Source organism: Phodopus roborovskii, unplaced genomic scaffold (assembly GCF_943737965.1).
Source record: "Phodopus roborovskii unplaced genomic scaffold, PHOROB, whole genome shotgun sequence".
NCBI lineage: Eukaryota > Metazoa > Chordata > Mammalia > Rodentia > Cricetidae > Phodopus > Phodopus roborovskii.
The window spans coordinates 13,586,002-13,607,347 of NW_026126460.1; the positions used below are offsets into that span (position 1 = coordinate 13,586,002).

At 41.9% G+C, this 21,346-nt stretch overlaps 1 protein-coding gene across 1 annotated transcript in view; it reads right to left on the reverse strand.

The window, feature by feature from the left end:
- Acadl (acyl-CoA dehydrogenase long chain) overlaps window positions 1-20,692 on the reverse strand; it is a 29,963-nt gene extending 9,271 nt beyond the window's left edge. Inside the window, exons 1-8 of the mRNA XM_051190399.1 lie at window positions 20,547-20,692; window positions 15,964-16,119; window positions 14,472-14,609; window positions 12,558-12,722; window positions 8,571-8,637; window positions 5,205-5,369; window positions 4,517-4,618; window positions 3,492-3,605 (exon numbers count right to left, since the gene is read on the reverse strand). Of these exons, the coding sequence (XP_051046356.1) occupies window positions 3,492-3,605; window positions 4,517-4,618; window positions 5,205-5,369; window positions 8,571-8,637; window positions 12,558-12,722; window positions 14,472-14,609; window positions 15,964-16,119; window positions 20,547-20,623 (984 nt within the window). The 5' untranslated portion in view covers window positions 20,624-20,692. The remainder of the gene's footprint in view (window positions 1-3,491; window positions 3,606-4,516; window positions 4,619-5,204; window positions 5,370-8,570; window positions 8,638-12,557; window positions 12,723-14,471; window positions 14,610-15,963; window positions 16,120-20,546) is intronic.
- Window positions 20,693-21,346: the final 654 nt, after the last annotated feature.

A 21,346-nucleotide genomic window follows, 5' to 3' on the forward strand; every position in this document is an offset into this window, starting at 1 on the left:
CCTATACTCTATGAGCCCCTGTCTCTGCCTCACTGTTTCCCTCTCTCTCACACGTATACACAAAGAAATCTCTGTAAGTAACTAAGTGAACTGACTAAAATCTCTCTGGACTTCCTGAATGAAGGCCAGGTGATAGCTCAGCAGGTAAAGGCGCTTTCTGGCATGCCTGAGACCTGCAATTCAATTCCTAAGACCCATATGGCGGAGGGAAGAGCAACTCCACATGTGTTTCTAACTTGAGCTATGGAAATACTATGCAAAGATTCTTACGAAAGAAAATGGAAGGAAATCTCAACATCTAGTTACTAGGAAAACAACAATACTTTACATTAGCATATGAACCTATAGGGAGCTGGTGAGGTGCTTGGTAAGTGAACAGCTTCCTACACAAGAATGAGGCCCTGCATTTGGATTCCCAACACCCACATAAAAGTCATGTGTGGTAGCATGTCCCTAGAACCCCCACGTACTGGATGCAATGACGGTGGGACTGCCAGGGTTCATTGGACAGCCACTCTAGCTAGAATAGTGTCAGATTCAGTAAGAGACCTTTCTCAAGTGAGCTGGAGAACACTGGATGGAGAAAAATACCCAGTCAACCTCTGGCCTCCATACATGTATACACAAGTGTACCCACCTGCACAATTCACGTACACACTCACCACACACAGCATACACCCACCCATCCATGACCCCCCCCACACACATAAGTAGATAGACCAGTGGTTCTCCCTCTTCCCTTGAATATAGTTGCTCATGTTATAGTGGCCCCCAAGCACAAAATCATTTCATTGCTCCTTCATAGCTATAATTTTGCTACTCTTATGAATCATAATGTAAATATCTGATATGTAGGGTATCTGATATTTGATCTCTGTGAAAGGGATATTCCATCCCGATCCCAGGAACTGTGACCCACAGGTTTAGACTAGAGATTACTACTGCCACCTACTGAAAGTCTAGTGAAGTACTTTTATTTTGTAGAAAGGTAACAAATGGCACATGCTTCTTTTTGCTATGAACATAAAGTGCAGCCATGTATTGCTTAACAAGGTGAACCAAGTAATAGGCCATTAAACAACTTCACCATTGTGTGAGCCACAGTGTCTCAACATAAATCTAAATGGTACAGGCCAAATGTTTGGCAAAGCATCTTGTCAAGCAAGCAAGAGAAATTGCAAACATAAGGCGTCTTGGGATTCTGCTGGCATAACATATTGTTCTAATGCAAACTTCCCTTAATGAAAGTAATGTAGCCTGAGACAATGAGTGTAGCACAACACATGGGCAATACATTTATTATCAAGCGTTATATACTGCCTAATTGAATGCACTATGTATCTGCATGACCCACAGACTACACCAGCATCCCTGCCATCATATACTGAACTACCATGTTATGAATGTTCCATCACCAGGTCATATTTGGTGACTACATTTTGAATTATATGCATTTATTTCTTGTGTGTGTATGTGTATGTGTATACATATGTATGTGTGGGCACAAACACACCACAGTGCCTGAGTCGAGGTTTTCAGGAGTCGGTTCTGTCCTACCATGTGGGTTCTGAGACTCAAAGTCAGGTCATCAGACTTGGTGGCATGTATGTTTACCCACTGAGCCACCTCACCAGCCCCAGGACGCATTTTAAAGGAATCCTTTTCTTCTATAGAACAAGAGTACAGATCTGTAGTAGATATTCACTCTGCCCGTGACCTTGGTGTTTCTTGTCTGCCTACACAACCTCTTTTAAGGAAGGAGGTGGGGGTCATGCTCTCTTAGGTGGTGAAGACCGGGCAAGGTGGCACAAAGCAGCATGTGATAGGTCCCCAGCTTTCCAAGGACTCTGCAACTCTGTATTCTTGAGTGTATTTCTCCCCTTTCATTCTTAAGAAATCCTTGATGCCCCTTAGACAGATGCACATGGATTTCTCATTACACACAGCAATTGCTACTTCCTTTATAGTCTAGTCATGTGCTCTATGAATCACTCAGGAAGTCTGGGTAGCATATTTTCGAGATTTATTACTTACTTATTTATTGTATGAGTGTGTGTGTGTGTGTGTGTGTGTGTGTGTGTGTGTGTGTGTGTGCATGCGCACGCACACATGTCCATGGAAGCAATATTCCAAGTACTTTATATGTTACTGCCCCATCAAATCCTTACAGTAAGCATACAAGGTGGGTATTAGTATTATTCATAAATAGAAAAATTATCACTACTTGTGAATAAACATGTCTTACAAACTTTAAGAATTTTTAATAGTAAGATTTTTCCAGTTTTGCATACCAAATGAAGTTTTAAAATATACAAACATGAAAATATATCTTCCAGGACACAACATGCCTTGACTGTGAGGCCGTAAGCTGCATGTGACCATAATGCTCCAAGGCTACTTCTGTAACCCTATCAAGATGCTGCCATTTCTAACCTTCCCTTCACAAAGCAGCTCCACCAGAGTCATTCTACTTTAAAAGGATCAAACTTAATGCCGAGCCTAAGTCTGCCCATGAGAAGCTCCACCAACATGGTGATCGTATGGTTTACATAGGAGAGTAGGGAGTTCAAGCTTCCGTGCTACTCCCTGTTGGCCTCTGTGACAAGCCTCTCCTCTCCTCCTCTCCCTTCCTTCGCCTTCCTCCTCTCCTCCTCTCCTCCTCTCCCTTTTCTCCTTTCCTTCTCTGCTTCTTGCAGAATCTTCCTTTACTATGCTACCATCAAAGCTTTTTTAAAATAATTTTTATTTAAATTACAAACAATCTTATTTTACAGATCAATCCCAGTTCCTTCTCCCTCCCGTCCTCCCAAGCCCCCTATCTCCCCATCCCAACCCCCATCCATTCCTCAGGGAGGGTGAGGCCTTCCATGAGGGATCATCAAAGTCTGTCACGTCATTTGGGGCAGGGCCTAGGCTCCCCCACCCATATCTAGGCTGAGAGAGTATCCCTCCATGAATGGGCTCTCAGAGTTCTTTCGTGCACTAAGGATAAATACTGGTTCCATTGCCAGAGGCCCCATAGATTGCCCAGTCCTCCTAACTGACACCTACATCCAGGGGGCCTGGTTCAGTCTTATGCTGGTTCCCCAGCTGTTGGACTGGGGACCATGAGCTCCCACTTGCTCAGGTCAGCTGTTTCTGTGGGTTTCCCCCGAATGGTCTTGACCCCTTTGCTCATCACTCCTCCCTCTCTACACCTGTATTCCAGGAGTTCGGCTCAGTGTGAATCTCTGCTTCTGCTTCTATCAGCTACTGGATGAAGGCTCTATGATGGCATTTAAGTTACCATCAATTAACAGTTTTTTTTCCAGGACTCTGCTCTGGGCCTTCTTATCTTAATATTTCTACTCTTTCCTTTAGGCATCTTATCCACTTTCATGTTTCCAAAACCACCTTGTATCAAAATTACACTTAATTAACATTTCACCCTGACCCAACTTTGATGACTAACTTGATAAACAAATACGCAGCTGCTGTAAAGACAAACTTACCTGTATGTGTGCAACTGTTTTCCCAAAAGCTTTCCTTTGTTTAACATAGTTCCTGGTTTCTTCAAACATGAACTCACAGGCAGAAATTGCCAAATCTGCAATTAACAGCCTTTCCTAGAACCCAAGAATCAGGCAGTAAGCATTATTACATAAACAATTTTCATACCATTTCAATGAGTCCTATAAATAATTGTTATAACAAACTACTAAAGATCACAATTTAACTTACTTCTTAGCTCTAAGAACGGGCTCCCACAGAAGTCTGTAGTTATTATAACATGACTAAGAACAATGCTAAGGTGCTTGGCTTTCATCCATGCTGTCATTACCACACAGATGAAATCAACTGTCACAGCTGATTGCTTTCCCTCCTTATCTACTACAGAACAGTGTGTCTGTGGAGCATTGCTCCACAACTTCTTCAAGTACCCTGTTCGGATTCTACCAATTAGGGCAAAAAAAAAAAAAAAAAAAAAAATAGCTTTAGTCACCGAATTCCAGCACGCTGGGGATTTCTGTTTTCTACTTTACTACTGGAGCCACTGGCTCTTGTCAGTTTCATCTTTAGCAGGAGCCATAGCCACCACCAGGTGAACACACTATACCAGCATGTAAGTGCCAATGGTTAGGCAATTACAAAGACTAATCTGAGGAATTTTTCTGTTTAACACCTTCTTTCTCCCCTTTGAGCCACAGTAAGTTTACAACCTGCCAAATGTTCTTGGTGATGTTTCTTTACAAAGAGCTATAAGTTCTTCACTTAGGAAGACGCTGGAATCGTTTCAAGAATGACAGAAATAAAATCCCGATTTTCCTTACTGTGGTTACATTTGGTTTGGACCCTGCTGAGATGTGTTACTTCCTTATCTGACCTGTAAGAGCCGTCCTTCTTTATATGTACCTTCATACTCAGATGCCTGTTGGGAAAGTTTGAAATGGGTGGACCTACAGGGCTCTGTATTCTGCTCAGTATCTAACCAGAAGTATCTAACCAGAAGTAGACAGCAACGTTAGGCATTTAATACCTGTGGAAGCTCTTGCATGAGGTAGTAGAAGCCTTTATTCTCTTCCCCAAGTAGGGCACTAGCTGGCAATCGGACATCTTCAAAGAATAGTTCTGCGGTGTCCTAAGAAATGTGGATTAAGCAGAGAATGAGCACATTGGTTTCCCAGTAACCCAATAAAGTTCATAGTTTCTACAGAAGAACCAAAAAACAAACTGGAATGGACTTGGAGATCAAAAGTTAAGTAGTGATCCATAACCTAGGGCATTTTTATCTAATTACATCTCATCCCATGATGCCTGACTTTCTCACTGGAATACACTGTAATTCAGGCTTTGACACTATCCAGTTCTCTAGGTCCTGGGAAGTTAGAAATTATAACAGACATTACACAAAACATGTTTTCTGGTAATATATACCAAAATACTCTTATTACTGCAGAATCTTCTTTATAAATTCAACAAATGGTTTATTACAATTACAAAAGCTAACGTTCCCATTTCTAAAACAGATAGTAAAAACGCCCTGATTGCTTCCCATTGCTGGACACAACAGAGGCAGTGGCATCACTGAAATAAGTCTCCTCCACCATTTCTGGAAACATTCACTGGCAATCAGCACAGGAAGATGCCATGAATCACTGCATATCTGCTTTCTGACTGAAGTAAACACAATGAATTGCCAGAATGTGACTCATACCATTACTTACCTGGGCTTTCATTCCCATTTTGTTTAGCTTCCGGCCCTTGATAAATCCTTTCATTCCATTCTCCACCAAGAAAAGGCTAATACCATGGGCAGGTGACCGAGCTTCACGATTGGTGATGGCAACTACGATCACAAGGTCACTTAACCAGCCATTAGTGATGAACACCTGCAAATATCCACACACCCTGTGATGCCCTGGAATATTCTGGTCCATGTGCAAGCTAATACTGGGGAGGAAAGTCTAGCAGAGGCAGGAGAAGCTAAGCTACCCCAGCTCTGCACACACAGAATGGTCTAGTCACAATGGAGGTGTAGTAAATAGCATGGGGTCACCAGGGCAATACTGAAGCGTACACATTTCTCCACTACTCAACATGATAAATAAAAATAGGAAACTAATAGACTATGTCTCTAAAATAAAACCAAACTCCCCATTCACTTGATAAACTGAGTTTTAGAGGGGAGCTACAGAGAGGAAAAGAGAATTGGCTTTTAAAAGATAATTTGAATTGATAGGTTTTTGAAAAGACAGTTTGGGGTAGTTTTTTTTTCTGTTGTTTGTTTGTTTTGTTTTTAATAAATAAAGATTGACTACTTTCAAAATGGCCTAAATAAGGGAAGCATTGTAATTAAGTTGTGTGGGGGTGGGGAAGGGGATGACAGCAAGCCAAACAGGAAATATGAGCTGATGATCCAAAGCAACTACCACCTCCTTCTATACCTTGCCTGGCTTAGTCACCCCCTAAGTCACCCCTGGAACTCCAAAGCTATCTCCTTCATCTTTATGAGATTGGATCTCACTAAATAGGTGGCCTGAACTTGTTACATAGCCCAGGCTGGCTCAAAATTTAAAGTCTTTCTGCTTCAGCCTCCAGCCACAATTCTTGATTCCATTTAGACCTGTACACCTACCTGGATTCCACAAAATGAGTAATGACCACAGCACATCTTTCCCATGCCATACTCCTACCCAATAATGAATGCTAACTCACCCTCTATTGCAACAGATGCTTTGATAAACTATGCTATCATCTGCTTCACATTCAGCTCTACATGATTCTTGCTGGCCCCGTTTACCGTTTGTGTCTATTTAACTTCCTTTTCTACTACTGCCGTTACTGTCCTCCCCTACCCTCATCAGTTCTTACACAGGGTTCTATGACAGCTCTATCATCCTCCAGGGTCTCAGAGGAACAATTCAAAAGGGCAATGAGATCTCACCATGTCCACACTCCAACATCCTTGAACAGCTAGGCTTCAAGACAAATTGTAACCCCTTAGAGCAGGCATATAAAACTCCTCACAAACAGATGCTAGTTTAGACCTCCTAACTCCTGTCTCATCCTATTTTGCCTCCATTTTCTGTCCTCGGCTCAGCTCTACTCAAGGACCAGTTGTCTCACACATTCTAAAGCCTTCCAGACCTATGTGTCTTTGGAGACTGCATTTCCTCCCCTATGGAGGCCCTTTCTAACTCTGACAAAGTGAATCCTTCTCATCTAGGTTGGATTAAGGTGTGTATCACATCATCTAAAATTCTTCCAGCCCTCCACATTAAGTATTTCTAATGGGCCATCAACTTATCTCCATGCCAGGCTTAGATGTTTCCTTTGGTTTTTTAGGCATCAAAATCAGAGCCTGGACCATAGAAGACACAGTCTCTCCCACTGAGCCATATCCACTCCTAGGACACTGCTTCTTAAAGAATATTTGAATGATGTCGGTGATTCACGACAGTTTATAAAAGGAAATTTCCTAGGATACAAGATACACTGTCTTCAACTTTTAGACACTCACAATGCACATATCAAAGAACGAGAAGTTCTTCCCACTTCTCCAAATTCTGCTATTTTCCTGTACAGGAATTACTGATGTCAAAAACAAACTGTTACTTGACACTAACAACATAAGTTGGAAAATCAGATTTTAAGGACCTGACAGTACCACAATATTGTTTGCTTTTGTAAAGATAAAAGCATTAACTTAAAGCAAATTGAAAAAAAAAAGTTAAGTGAATAAACACAACATAGTTGTATATGCTTGGAATGCTAGCACTTGGGCAGATAACACAGGAAGATCATGAGTTCAAAGCCATCCTGACTTTATAGCAAGACCCTGTCTCAAACAAACAAACAGCCCAAATAATAAAAAATGTTCCCCAACCCCCACCTCCACCACAGTGATAATATTTAGCATTAGAGAAACCCTGGGCTCAAACTCTTGCATCAAAAAGAGAGCAATCAAACAAGAAAATTCATCTACAGTAGGCCTTGTATTAAAAAGGAACATCTTTCCTTAACATTTAGTCAACTGGAACAGTTCTTTGGGGATACATTTGCTCTTGAGCCACTTGCACCTGTTTGGGGAGCTCTTCAAGTCTATCAGTAAGTTGATTCTCAGGTGAACTGGAGGTTCTTGAAATCCTATCACCTGCACTTGTATCTCTTAAGATCCTTTGAAACTTTCTGATATTTGCTTGAAAGCTTCCTCCCCCCCTCCCCCGCAATCTTTCTTTTTTCCATCTTGTTTTGTAAGTGTTGGGGTAATTTTTCTTACATCTGTGCACATGCATACTGTACCCACAGAAACCAGATGAGGGCATCAGATTCCCTGGAACTGGATCTACTGCGAGTTATAAACCACCATGTGGGTACTGGTAATTGAACCTAGGTCCTCCAGAAGAGAGGCCAGTCCTCTTAATTGCTGTACCATCTCTCCAGCTCCCTCTTCATCCTTTTCATAAAATTTACTTATACTTATTTGTTTGTATACATATGTGCGAGGTTCCTCCTCTATCATCCACCACATTGTTCTTTGAAAGCAGGTTCTTCTCTCCTTAAACCTGGGGCTTGCATTTTTCCCCTCTGCTAGTAGCCAGCAAGCCCTGATGATTCTCTCATCTGTCCCCTTCAGTGCTGGGTTAAAGGTCTTCGTGGAACCACACCCACCTTCACCCAATCTTTTATCAGTGTAAAGTTCACCACTGTTTGTCTTCATTTTTGACATTGTTGTCGTCGCCTCCCCCTCCTCCTCTCCCTCGTCCTTCTTCCTCCTCCTCTTCCTGTTCTTCCTTCTTCCTATTCTTCCTACTCCCCCTTCTTCTCTTCTCTCCTTGCTTTGGGGGCATTTATTTCCAAGGGTTATTTAGAAGTTAGAAGAACCTTTGCAGTAATTGTCGAGGGTCATGCAACATGGAACATGGAAGAGGCTAGCTATAGATTCTGCCATATAAAAATTGTAAATTTCTTACTACACTGACAACTCTAAAACAATTTCTGTCAGAGTCCTTAGATTGCTCATATCATCAACTATGTGTGGTTTTTGGACTGGTACCCATGGCCCGCACTCAGAGAAGCCCTTCACACACCTTGCTTCCATTGAGAATCCAATCGCTCCCAGACTTTTTGGCATTGGTTCTTACTCCCTGTAAGTCACTACAATGGAAAACAAAGGTCATCAATTAGTAATAATCAAATTATGCTAAAGCTATTATGTAAAGTCTCAGGTATTAAAAAATCCTAATATCAGAAATGGTCAAGAATTGCACTAAAAATACATCTGATATATTTTAAAGATCTTACATAAATGAATATATGATGATGGTAACATTTCAAGTCTTACTATCTCCCTAGAGTATGAATCAGCATGTACTTACCTGCCTTTATTTGGTTCCTATTACTCTCTTTAAAAAAATCCAGGGCCTAGAGAGATGGCTCTGTAGCTAATAGCACTTGCTGCTCTTCCAGAGGATCTCGGTCTAGCTCCCTAGAATCTCTGGTGGCTCACTGCCATTCAATGCCCTCTTCTGACCTCCATGGGCAGCTGTCATACAGGAGGTACACATATATACATGTAGGCAAAAGCAGTTATATATGGAAGATAAATCTAAAAATGTTAAACATTTTTCACCTGCCTTCCTCCTAGCAAACCAACTGGAATAGCAGTGTATCTTTCTAGATATTTCTATTTAAAATACGAAAAGGGGCTGGAGTGAGGCTCGGTGGTGAAGAACACTGCCTGCTCTTCCAGATGTGGTCCCAGCATCAACATCAGCTGGCTCAAAGCTACCTGTCTTCCAGGGGACCCAGTAAACACAACCACACACACACACACACACACACACACACACACACAACCACACACACAAAATCACACACACACAACCACACACACAGAACCACACACATACACAAAATCACACACACAACCACACACATACACAACCACTTCCACCCCCCACATATACATAATTTTAAAACAATAAAAATATAAAAACATTATTCGAAGAAGAAAATTTTTCCATTTACTTTTGAGACAAGATTTGATATGTAGCTCAGGCTGTCTAGAACTCACTATGTAGCCCAGCCTGTCCTCAAACTAAGAATCCTCCTGCCTCAGCCTCACAAGTGCTAGGATTTCAAGTGTGTACCATGAGGCCTGATTTTTTTTTTTTTAAAAAAAAATGTATTTCTTAAATGAACATTCTTCAAATATACCCACCTAATATTTTCAATGGATATAAGCATAAATATGTATTTTTTTATAAAATTAGAACCACACATGGCTTTATCTTCATATCTAATATTTTTTGGTGAGATAATTTTGGGTCTTTTTTGTGGGTTTTTTGTTTGTTTGTTTTAGCTTTTGGTTTTGTTTTTTGAGACAGGGCCTTTCTATTATGTAGCTCCAGCTGTTGTGGAACTTGCTTGTAAACCACATTGGCTTTAAACTCATCTGCCTATGGTTCAATGGTATAACACCACACCCAGCCCAGTAGGACAATTTTCATTCACATAAGTTCTTTTTGTTTTAACTACATGATTTATTTTGTGAGTGTGTGTGTATGTGTGTGTTCACGTGAACACTACTACAGCATTCGTGTAGAGGTCAGAGGTCAACTTGTAAGCGTTAGTTCACCTCCATCATGTGGGTCCTGGGAGGAGATCAAACTTGGGTTATCAGGCTTGGTGGCAGACATCTTTATCCACTGAGCCATCTCACCAGCCCAAGCATTAGCTTTTCATTTTCTTTAATACTCTACAATGAATAGCACAGTGTATACTAATCCACACTACATTATTGTATGTGATCCTTGTATTTTTATACTGCACAGTCTTAAAAAAAAATACTTTCTACACTAGGTTAAATAATGCTACCCACCATTCCAAAGACACCGGGTCCTAACCTGGGATAGCTATATTACATCATTCTGGAATGGGGATCTGGCAGATGTGACCAATTTAAGGATGTTTGAGGCAGAAAAATTACCATGGACTATCTGGTTGAGCTCTAAAACCCAGATAAACTTAGGAGAGGTGCAGGGTGAGAAAGGAGGGGGCAACAAAACCAAGGTAATAAGCAGTGAACCCCAGGATCCACCAGGAGAAGAGAGGGCAAGCAGTGAGTTCTTCTTGTTACGCTCTAGGGGGTATGCCCAACTAATACACTGATTTGGGACCAAAGATGCCAAATGTGGATTTCTAGCCCCCCAGAAATGTGAGAGAAACTCATTTAAAGGGTAAGTAATGTTGAATTCCATTAAAATCAGTTCCTAAAATCTGTAGGTTTCATAGGTTGTTAAAATAGTTGTCCCAGAGACTGGAGAGATGAGTCAGAGGTTAAGAGCACTTGCTCCTCTTGCAGAGGACCGGGGTTCAGTTCCCAGCACCCACAGCAGGCAGTTCATAATGGCAACTCCAGTTCCAGGGAATCTGATGCCCTCTTCCAGCTTCCATGGGCACCCACCCACATACAGCATATGCACACAGAGACACAAACACATACAACAACAACAAAACCTGATTGTTCCATGCAGGGTCATAAACACAACCACACACATACAAACACACACACACACACACACACACACACACACCATACACACACACACCTGTAACATAGGTTAGTGGCCTGTCCTTTAAACTTGTCATGGTATATATGAAACACTGAAAATGTTTTAAACATAATACAACCTAGTAATGTCAAGAACCCATACCCTCATATTATCCTCGAGTATTACCTCAGTTTCCCTGATTCTACCATTGAGACTTAGAGATTTCCACAACACCACAGATCTGGTGTCATAATACCCCAAATACAGTATAATCAGCAATTTGCTATATGTATTTCTTTTAAAAAAGCATGTTCTCTGTTTCCTTTTTTCACCTAACCCAGGGACTATAATAATTCTCTCTTATATGAATTATTATCTCCAAATGGGAGTTAATGTGAGAAATTAGTGTGAGAACGCTTAAAACACTACAGCATCGTGCAAATGTATGTAAAGTGAATATAACAAACTCAGGAGGGGAAGGGCTGGTGGTACGGAATGGTTTCCAGCAACTGCAAACATTTTAAAACTGTATTATCTTTATTACTGGGTTTATGCAAGTTTGCACGCCATGACATGCACACCTTGTACAGCTCAATTCCTCCTTCCATCTTTATGCACAGTCCACTCAGGTTGCCAGGCTTGTGACACAAGCAAACACTTTTCCTGCTGAGTCATCTATTGGTCCAGCAATGGCAACCTTTCTGTGGAGGCCTAATCTAAGTTAAGAACATAGTGGTCAACCCATCTCTGACATAAGGCAAAGCATACTGTGTCCCATCTCTTCTATTCTTTCCCTCTCCTACATGTGTCCTTGTTTCTCAACATTTTTACATTCTTCTTAATTCAAAATGTTCCTGCTTTTGCATTCTCTTCTTTTGAAAATCTACAGCCTCCACAGCCTGTGTCCAAGAGTTTCCAATAAGCATGTTTAACAGCCCTCTCAACACATCCCATTAAAAAAAAACTCATCATGCTAAAGACTGACGTCATACTCTACTCCTGTGTTTTCATTACACCACATTGCTACCTTACATAGCAGATATTACAACTACTTTGCCATTATTTGTGTATCAAAATGCCTTGTTTTCAGCCTGGAGTTTCACATTGTGAATTATGTTGTATTCACTTTCATCTTGTATACAGCTCAGAATCACTTATAAAGTGCAATGGTCACCTAGTACCCAGGGACTTGGGGAATTGGTTCCAGGACCTCTGTTCCCACATACCAAAACCTATGTTTTTATACATAGTTTAAAATTGAATTTCCACATTATTTATAGAATCCAGGCCAATGTAAATGTTATGTAAACACTTGCTATGTTTTCTAGCAATTAATGACAAGAAATATATTTATACATATGGTAAATATGAAAATATTTTTTCCAAATATTTTCAATCTGAGATTATGTACATCCTTGGAATCAGAGCCTATATTTATGGGGCACTGTGGAGTGCACCTAGCAAATGTTTCTGTTTAGCTACTGCTTCTGAGAATTCAGAACCAGCTAGATGTTGACTCACCTTCCAGCACCAGGCTCTGTCATCGCTATGGCCCCGATGCACTTGCCGGCCATCATCTGGGGGATGAAGTGGTCAATCTGTTCTTTTGTGCCATAATGTACAATGTAGGGCATGACAATGTCTGAATGAAGGCTGAAACCAGGGCCTGAGCAGTTTGAGTATTGTCTTAGAACAAAAAAGAGAGAAAACAGAACCATGAAATAGCTAGTTGATTGTTTTAAGTTTCTCTAATTTTCAATTTGAATGAGTAATGTCACCAAGGTCTCACTGTGCTGTGTGGTAAGAGCCTTTCTCCTCATAAACCCACAACCTTCCAGAACACCATCTTGTTTCTACTAAACCTTTTCATTGTGGCTCTAACATAGCAATGGTGCTTTAGAAGCCCCCCCCCCCCGCACCTCCCTCTCCCATACTCATTTGATGAACTAAGAGATGAGATACTGACCGCCTGCAGTTACAACACTGAAACTGTCTTAGTATGGAGAACAATGTGGGGATACAGTCTAATGTAACTGCAGTCGATATTTGAACTTTCTTTACTGTTTTCCTTGTAAATTTTATGAAGTCCCATTGCTTATAACTTTTTAAAAATTATATTCCTTTTTTCTTTATTTTTTTATGGGGGGGTTTCCTCTGTGTAGCCTTGGCTGTCCTAGAACTAACTCTGTAGACCAGACTGGCCTTGAACTTACAGAGATCTGTCTGACTCTGCCTCCCGGTGCTGGGATTAAAGGAGTGTGCCACCAACCACCCAGCTAAGTTATGTTCTTAAACAGATGTAAAATATTCCAAATTATTTATGTCACATAATTATGTATTCCTCTTTCTAATGTAGTACATTTAGTTCACATCACAATTTAAGGAAATATGGTCAGACATAATATGGACTTAAGAGCACAGCTTCCTCCTTTCCTAATAAATTACATCCTTACAGTAAATTCCCCGAAATAGCACCCTGGTGGAAACATGTCCAATCATCTTTCATAGACTTACATTTAAGTCCTAGAAATGTTCATTTTTCTAATTCTTTATGCAACTAATGGTAAGTGGGTGTGTTACTTTCACAACTATCTTGTCACTATTGGTTATGAGGATTTGTCCATATTCACAAATTTTGCAAATAGGCAAAATGATAATTCCAGGTTAAGGTAGTATACCATCACCTCATAGTGAGATCGAACTTCTCTCATTAAATAAAATCTAAGTGCATTTCGCTTATGATGAGCAGTTGCTCCAAAATCTTCTGCCATTTTAGATGAAGCCTCTGTATTCTTACAATGTAACCTTTGGCATATTTCAATGGAATATCTTCCCAATCTGCTATACTCTTTAAAAGAGGTTGGGGGAGAGAAAACTAACCAGAAATAAAAAATGAAGCTACTTTTTGTTTCCTTGGGTTTTTGTTGTTGTTGTTTTTTGTTTTGTTTTGTTTTTTTTAAGACAGGTTTTCTCCCTGAAGTCTTGGCTATACTGGAACTATCTCCATCTACCAGGCTGGCCTCAAACTCAGAGATCCACCTGCCTCTGCCTCCCGCGTGCAGAGATTAAAGTCGTATGCTACCATGCCTGGCTATTTTTGTTTTTTAAGGCAGCGCCTTGCTATGTAGTTCCACCTGTTCTAGAACTCTATGTAAAACAAGCTAGCCTTGAACTCTCAGCAATCCTGCTTTTGTCTCCTGTGTGCTAGGGTAACAGGTGTGAACCACACCTGCACTGCCAACAGCATCCAATTTAACAATTAATTTAAAAATAATGGCATACCTTCCCACATCAAAGACTGAGTATACACATGGGTCACCCCCATATTTTACACTGAATTTTCAGTCTTCCAATAACTTCAGAAAGTATTTTCATTATAATGTCGGGAAGGACAATTTAAAGCAAGACTCCACCTTTAAATGCCTCCATACTTACTGCTCTTCCCAAGTAATTGCTGTTGAGAACAAGTCTCCACCAATACCGCCATGTTTCTCTGCAATGTTGACGCCGAGCAGACCTTGCTTGCCAGCTTTCTCCCATAATTCTCTACTCACTTCTCCAGCTTTCTCCCATCTGCAAAAACAAAGTTGAAGTCAGACAAACTTTCTGAAAATTACGCAAATGGCCACACTAGGAACTTGAGATTTGTGCGGGACCATGTCTTTAATTTAAAGTAACCGGTGGCACTGGTCACAGGCCTTTCAATGTGTATCTGACCCATTTCTGCCCCTTTTTTTTCCTTCCTTGTCATTGCCACCTTTTGCCCCCTTGTGATCTATTATCTAGACCCACAACAGATCTGCTGCTCTCAGGGGTCCCTGATGCTCTAGGGTATAAGCTTAGTTTTACCCTATAGCCATGAAATCTCCCGAACAGGACTTGTAAAACTTCCACATATTCCGTAAAAATGCTGAATTGGAACTGGGCATGGTTGTGCATGCCTTTGATCCCAGCACTGGGAAGAAGAGGAAGGTGGATATCTGTGAATTTAAGGCCAGCCTGGTCTACCTAGACACTTCCAGGCCAGCCAGGGCTACATAGGATCTGTCTCAAAAAAAAAAAAAAAAAAAATCACAAAAGATATTCTTAAATAATATTTAAAAGCCATTTGCAATATAGCAAAATTAGTGAATTTTGAAGTGACAAAATTTTACTTTAGTACCAATGAAATTTTTCTTCAATAATAAAGTGATTAATCAAGAGATACTGGTAGGAGGGCTGAGATGGGTCAGTGGTTAAGAACAAAGGACCTGGGTTCAATTCCTAGGACCCACAGAGTGGTTCATAAGTATCCTTAACTACAGTTCCAGAATCCACAGGATTCACAGAAATGCATACAAGCAAAACATTCATACCCATAAATTAATCTATAAGACTTTTTAGAAACAAAATCAGTGATAAAAAATATTTAGAGGTTGCCAATGACCTACCAAGCTGCACTATGCTGACCTTTTAAACATTTACATTCATTCATTCATTCATTCATTCATTCATAACACAGAAAAAGAAAGACTATAAAACGGACTTGGGATTTGACAATTAACCATACGTTTTGTCTCGTTTTTGTTTTGCTTTGTTTATTTTTTAAATGTTATTCTTAGGTTCCATTGTAAATCCATAAACTTTCTCACTCTTGAATGACACTCTAAAAGGTCAAATGTGACAACACAAGCTTGTAGCCCCAGATACTTGGGCAACTGGGGAGAAAATACTTGTGCCTAAGATTTCAAGACAAGCCTGGGAACACAGTTGAGGACTTGAAAAACAAAATTAAGAATATTCACAGTAATAATAAACTATTTACAAAACTAAGAAATCCCACCTATGATCTCAACAGTAGTACAGTAAAGAAGAGTGAACATGCAAAGAAAGCACTTTTGGGTCACGAGCATGACATTCCAGGAAAGTGGGGAAGGAGGGCACTTACTCTGCATGGTAGGGGACCACTTCTTCCTGAAAAAACTTCCTTACACTTTCCCGGAAAATGTCGTGTTCAGAGGAGAAGATTCTCCTGACTCCGATATCAGTTAATTTTTTAGCAGAAGGGGTTTCCAGGCGTGCTTCTGCTCCAGAATGAGAACATCTTAAAGAAACATGCATTAAGGAAATTAAAACAACTGTTACTCTTGACATCCAAATGAATGCCAGTGAACGAAATGGAACCCTGAGATATGCTTCAGATAGGACCTCCTTACCTCCCAGACCCTGTCAAAAGCCCTCCCCTCAGCCCTCCCGCCACAGTCAAAAAGAAGAACAGCATTTTGTCACAATTCAACAGTCTCCATTCAGAAATCTGCAAAGTGGATCATGCTTGATCCAACCACAGATGTGAGCTGAGGCGAGCACACTGTTCCCAAACAGCGCACAGACTCACCTGCATAAAAGCCAAACACTACAACAGAATAACAGTGGTAAATTTTCACATCACATACGATGTTTAAAACAATGCAAACCCTCCCAAAGTAGCAAAGTATCCAGAATCACAATTCCAAATAGCAGGAGCCTAAGATGCGAAGCGTGTCAATGTCACTGCCACGCTGCAGTGTCAACCAAAATGCCACTGGGGTCAATTGGAATGCCAATCAAAATGCTCAGCAAGACTGAGTGGATTTGTATGGACTTCTTGAGGCTCCTCAGCAGACACTTCCCTCTCCCCTCCATCCCTCTCCTCCACTGCCCTCAGGGAACATGAAAGGACTTTTTGTCAGTTTTCTCAGTTCAAGGCCAGCCTGTCTACAGAGCAAGTTCCAAGACAGCAAGGGCTACATACAGGAGAAACCCTGTCTTCGAAAAAACCGAAAACCGAAACAAATGAATAAAGAATGACAGCTAATCCTGGCTGGGATATGGACAAGCCATTACACACGTTGGTGGTGGGAGTGGAAACTAGTGAGGCCACTTTGGAAAACAGTGTAGAGGTTTCCTAAAAGAAAAACAGTATATTTATTTCCATTAATTGATGAAACTTACCACCTTCCACTGCTGTGTGTAAAGTAGACTGTGCGTGCGTGCGTGTGTGTGTGTGTGTGTGTGTGTGTGTGTGTGTGTGTACTATTTTCCAAAAAGAAAAAAAGAAAAACAGTAAGAGGGAGAGAGAAAGAGAGAGAGAGAGACAGAGAGAGAGAGAGAGAGAGAGAGAGAGAGAGAGAGAGAGAACTAGAAACAGAGCTAACATAAGACCCAGCGATACTGGGCGTGCACCCAAAAGATGCTGTATCCTATCACAGATTCTTTTTTTCCCCTTTATTTATTTTACATCCTGACTCTACCACAGATTCTCCTCCCTCCTACCCTCCCATTCCCTTCCCCCACCTCCCCTCCACTTACCCACCCCCAATCCACTCCTCCATTTCTGTTCAGACACGGACAGGCCTCCCATGGATGCCAACAAAGCATGGCATATCAAGGTGACTAGGACTAGGCACCCTTACCTTATATAAAGACTGGACAAGGCAATTCAGTATGAGGAATTGGTTCCTCAAAGCCAGCCAAAGCATTAGGGACAGCCCCTGTTCCCATTGTTAGGAGTTTCACAAGAAGACAAACCTACACAACCGTTAACATATATGTATAGGGCCTAGGTCAGTCCAATACAGACTCCCTGGTGGTTGGTTTAGACTCTGAGTTCCTATGAGCTAGGTTAGTTGATTCTTGGGTTTTCTTGTGATGTCCTTGGCCCCTTCGGCTCCTACAATCCTTCCTCCCTCTCTTCAGCAAGATTTCCTGAGCAGGGGCTGATGTTTGGCTGTGGGTGTCTGCATCTGTTTTCATCAGTTATTGGATGAAGGTTCTCTGATGACAATTAGGGTAGTCACCAATTTGATCATAGGAGATGGCCAGTTCAGGCTACATATCCACTATTGCTAGGAGTCTTAGCTGGGTCATCCTTGTACAGTCATGGGAGTTTCTACCTGACCCTGAAATGACCCACCTTTTCTAATCATCCCTTTCATTACTCTCCCCCTCCAGCCACACCCCCAAACTAATCCATCAGGTCCCCCCCCATCCCCAGTCCACTCAGGAGATCTCTTCTATTTTTCCTTCTCAGGGAGATCCATGCATTCCCCCCCCCCCCCGGCCCTCCTTGTTACCCAGCCTCTCTGGGTCCATGGATTGTAGTATAGTTATCCTTTACAGTTAATATCCACTTAGGAATGAGTACATACCATGTTTGTCTGGGTTACCTAACTAGGATGATCTTTTCTAGTTCTATCCATTTGGCTTCAAACTTCCTGATATCGTTGTTTTTAGCAGCTGAGTAGTACTCCATTGTGTAAATGTACCCCATATTCTTCATCCACTCTTCGGTTGAGGAGCATCTAGGTTGTTTCCAGGTTCTGGCTATTACGAATAAACCTGCTATGAACATAGTTGAGCAAATGTCCCTGTGGTATAATTGAGCATCCTTTGAGTACATGCCAAAGAATGGTATAACCGGGTCTTGAGGTAGATTGATTCCCAATTTTCTGAGAAATCGCCATATTGACTTCCAGAGGATCACCGAGATTCTTACACACCCACATTCATTGTTGCTGTACTCACAACCACCAGAAAATGGACTACACGTCCAACAGATGAATGGATGATGAAGCTATGGTACTATATTAGTCACTTTTCTGTTGCTATGATAAACACCATATCCATAGAAGAAATGGTTTATTTGGCCTTATAGTTCTAGAGAGATAAGGGTCTTTCACTATCCTGGCAGGAGAGCATAGCAGTAAACAGGTTCTGGGGCAAGAAGCTCACATCTACAACCATAAGCACAAAGAAGAGAAAGCAAACTGGTCCACCCACCAGTGATTTACTTCCTACAGCAAGGCCACACCTCCTAAATCTCACCAGAGTCATTTAACTAGTGACCAGATTTTCACACAGTCAGACTCACAGAACACAACCATGTCATATCAACTAGACAAACATTTACTTTAAGTTGCTATTAGATAAACACTTTAAAGCACATGCATTTCCATACAGATTTTCCATACATTGGTTTCCCCTCCATGTAGGAGCAGTGCTGGAATTATGATACTATGCTTCTTAGATTCAGGTAGGATCAATTAACAATATATAGACAGAACTTGTGTGTAACTCTGCCTGGGTCTTAAAATATTACACAAAATTTCTTGAAATATTTCTAAGTATAAAGAAAGAAATGCACAAAGATTACACACCTGCCAGTTCAGTTAAAGGTGCTGAAGGGAATTTGGGGAGGACAGAAACCAAAACATGTACTTAGCAGTTAAGTTTGTTGGGACACCTGTACTAAGTCAACAACTGTCCGTTTTCTCTGCTGTTTAAGTGAGCCTCACCAAGTGGCTCAAGCCAGACTTGAAATCCCTCAGCATCCCCTTGTCTCTGTGCCACCACTTTAAGGCCTCATTTACATAAAAAACAAAAAGGAAGAAACTAAATGAACCACTAGCACACTCAGCCCTTAGGAGTCAGTTATAAGTACATGCTCTTGGCTTCGCCTAGGCCTCACTCCATAAATGCTGAATCAGAGGGTGTTTCAACAAGATCGTTCATCATTATGATCGGAAAAGTTTAAGAAAGTTGTGAAGATAAAACTGTAGCTCCTGACTCATTATCTTCCAATAGTCTCTTTAAGGTAGGGCCCCCCCTCCCCCCGCCGCCTCCGTGTGAATCAAAATAAGATCATTTCTGGGTTCTCTAATTTTAAAAGCGCGAAGAAGACTGGGTCAAAATGCAGAAAAAGCAGAGTGTTCTGCAGAATAGAAAGCATTCCTATCTTAAAAGTTCTTGGAACTTTTCCGCGCCTCCCAAACCCCTCCCAATGGGTAAGCCTCACTTCAACACTTTGTGCTACTCCACAACAATGTGCTAATTAGCTCATTTAAATGCCCGGCCACCCTAATTAACAAGGCTTTGAGCCTCCAGTTTGCTTTATCCAATGAATGGATTTTAGGATAGGTAAGACTTTTGATCTCAACATAACCACCCGCGTCATAGTCTCTAAAGCTCTTGAAAGCTGTCTATTAATCCCTCTACATTTAATTAGCTTAAAGATTTGCTAATAAGTCTACAGCTAATTTATCAGATGGGGCCCTCGCCTGAACGCTGGAGTCGGGATTATTAAAGTTGCACGGGTCTTCCTTTCCGCGCCTCTGTACGCGGAGTCCTAAGTTCACGGTCAGGCTTGACAGTCCCCAGCCTCGGTTCCAACTGGGCCAAAGGCCTCAGCTACTCGGTGGCAGCGCGCCTGGGAGGTGACTGCCCCCGCTTCGGGGCAACTCTTTGAAAGACACCGGGTAGGACGCGAGGCGGGGCCCAGGCCCGGAGCGAGCATTCGGGCCGAGCCTTGCCATTTGGGGTGCATCGGCCGGTGGAGGGGAGCAGGTGGTGGCACCCCGAGTTCTCCGCGCCGCAGCGGGCAGCTCCGGGTTCCGGAGAGAAGGCCCCGTCCCTCCCCCCGACCGTGTCGCCACACCCCATCCCCCGAACGCCGTGACCCCGGCTGCCCGCACCCCAGGCTGGACTCGCACTCACCGGGTGGAGGGCGGCGGGCGTGGCACGGAGCGGGCGCTCGGGACACGCAGGGAGCGGAGGAGCAAGCGCGCAGCCATGGCGGGACAGCGGGCAGAGGACAGGGCTCCGGCTCTGCAGCGGACGCAGGCGGGACCGCCGGGCGGCGGGGCGGGCCTCGGGGACAGCCAACTGTGGGCGGCAGGGCGGGGCCGCCAGCTCGGGCGGGGTCTGCGCCCCGCCCCAAGTTCCTTCCCCTTCCAGGTCCTGAAGTCCGGCACAGAAATGTGCACGAAACTAATTTCCTAACGCAGGAAGGCTCACTTCACATAGACAACTCTATGAATACTCTCTGTAAAAGGATTGCGCCTTTTTTTTTTTGTTTTGTTTTTTGATTTTTTTTTCCTTCTTGCAAAAGTTTGTAGCTACCCTATGAAAAAAAATAGGAATATATTTGATATGAAAACAACAACAATTGGTTCAGTTCTCCAATAGTACTTGGACTCGTACAGGATCATTTCTTTTCTTTTTTTAAGTTCAACAAAATGTTTGGTAATTAAGTGTTTGAATTTGACGTTTTTGTGATGGGGAATGCCTGCCTGAAAGGTTTTGACCTCTAAACAATGTCCAGGTTAGATCTCTAAGGAGGCAAATTAAGGGGTCTTTCTAAGTCAAGGAGAAAAGTCATCAAATATGAAATAATGAAAAAGTGAAGGAGAAAGATATTTGGTGTTAGAAATCAGCTGGCAGCTCTCTGAAAGGAAGGCAAATAGAAATGTTTTAGAGAAAAGTTTTAGTACTTCACAGAACCAACAGTCTGGGAA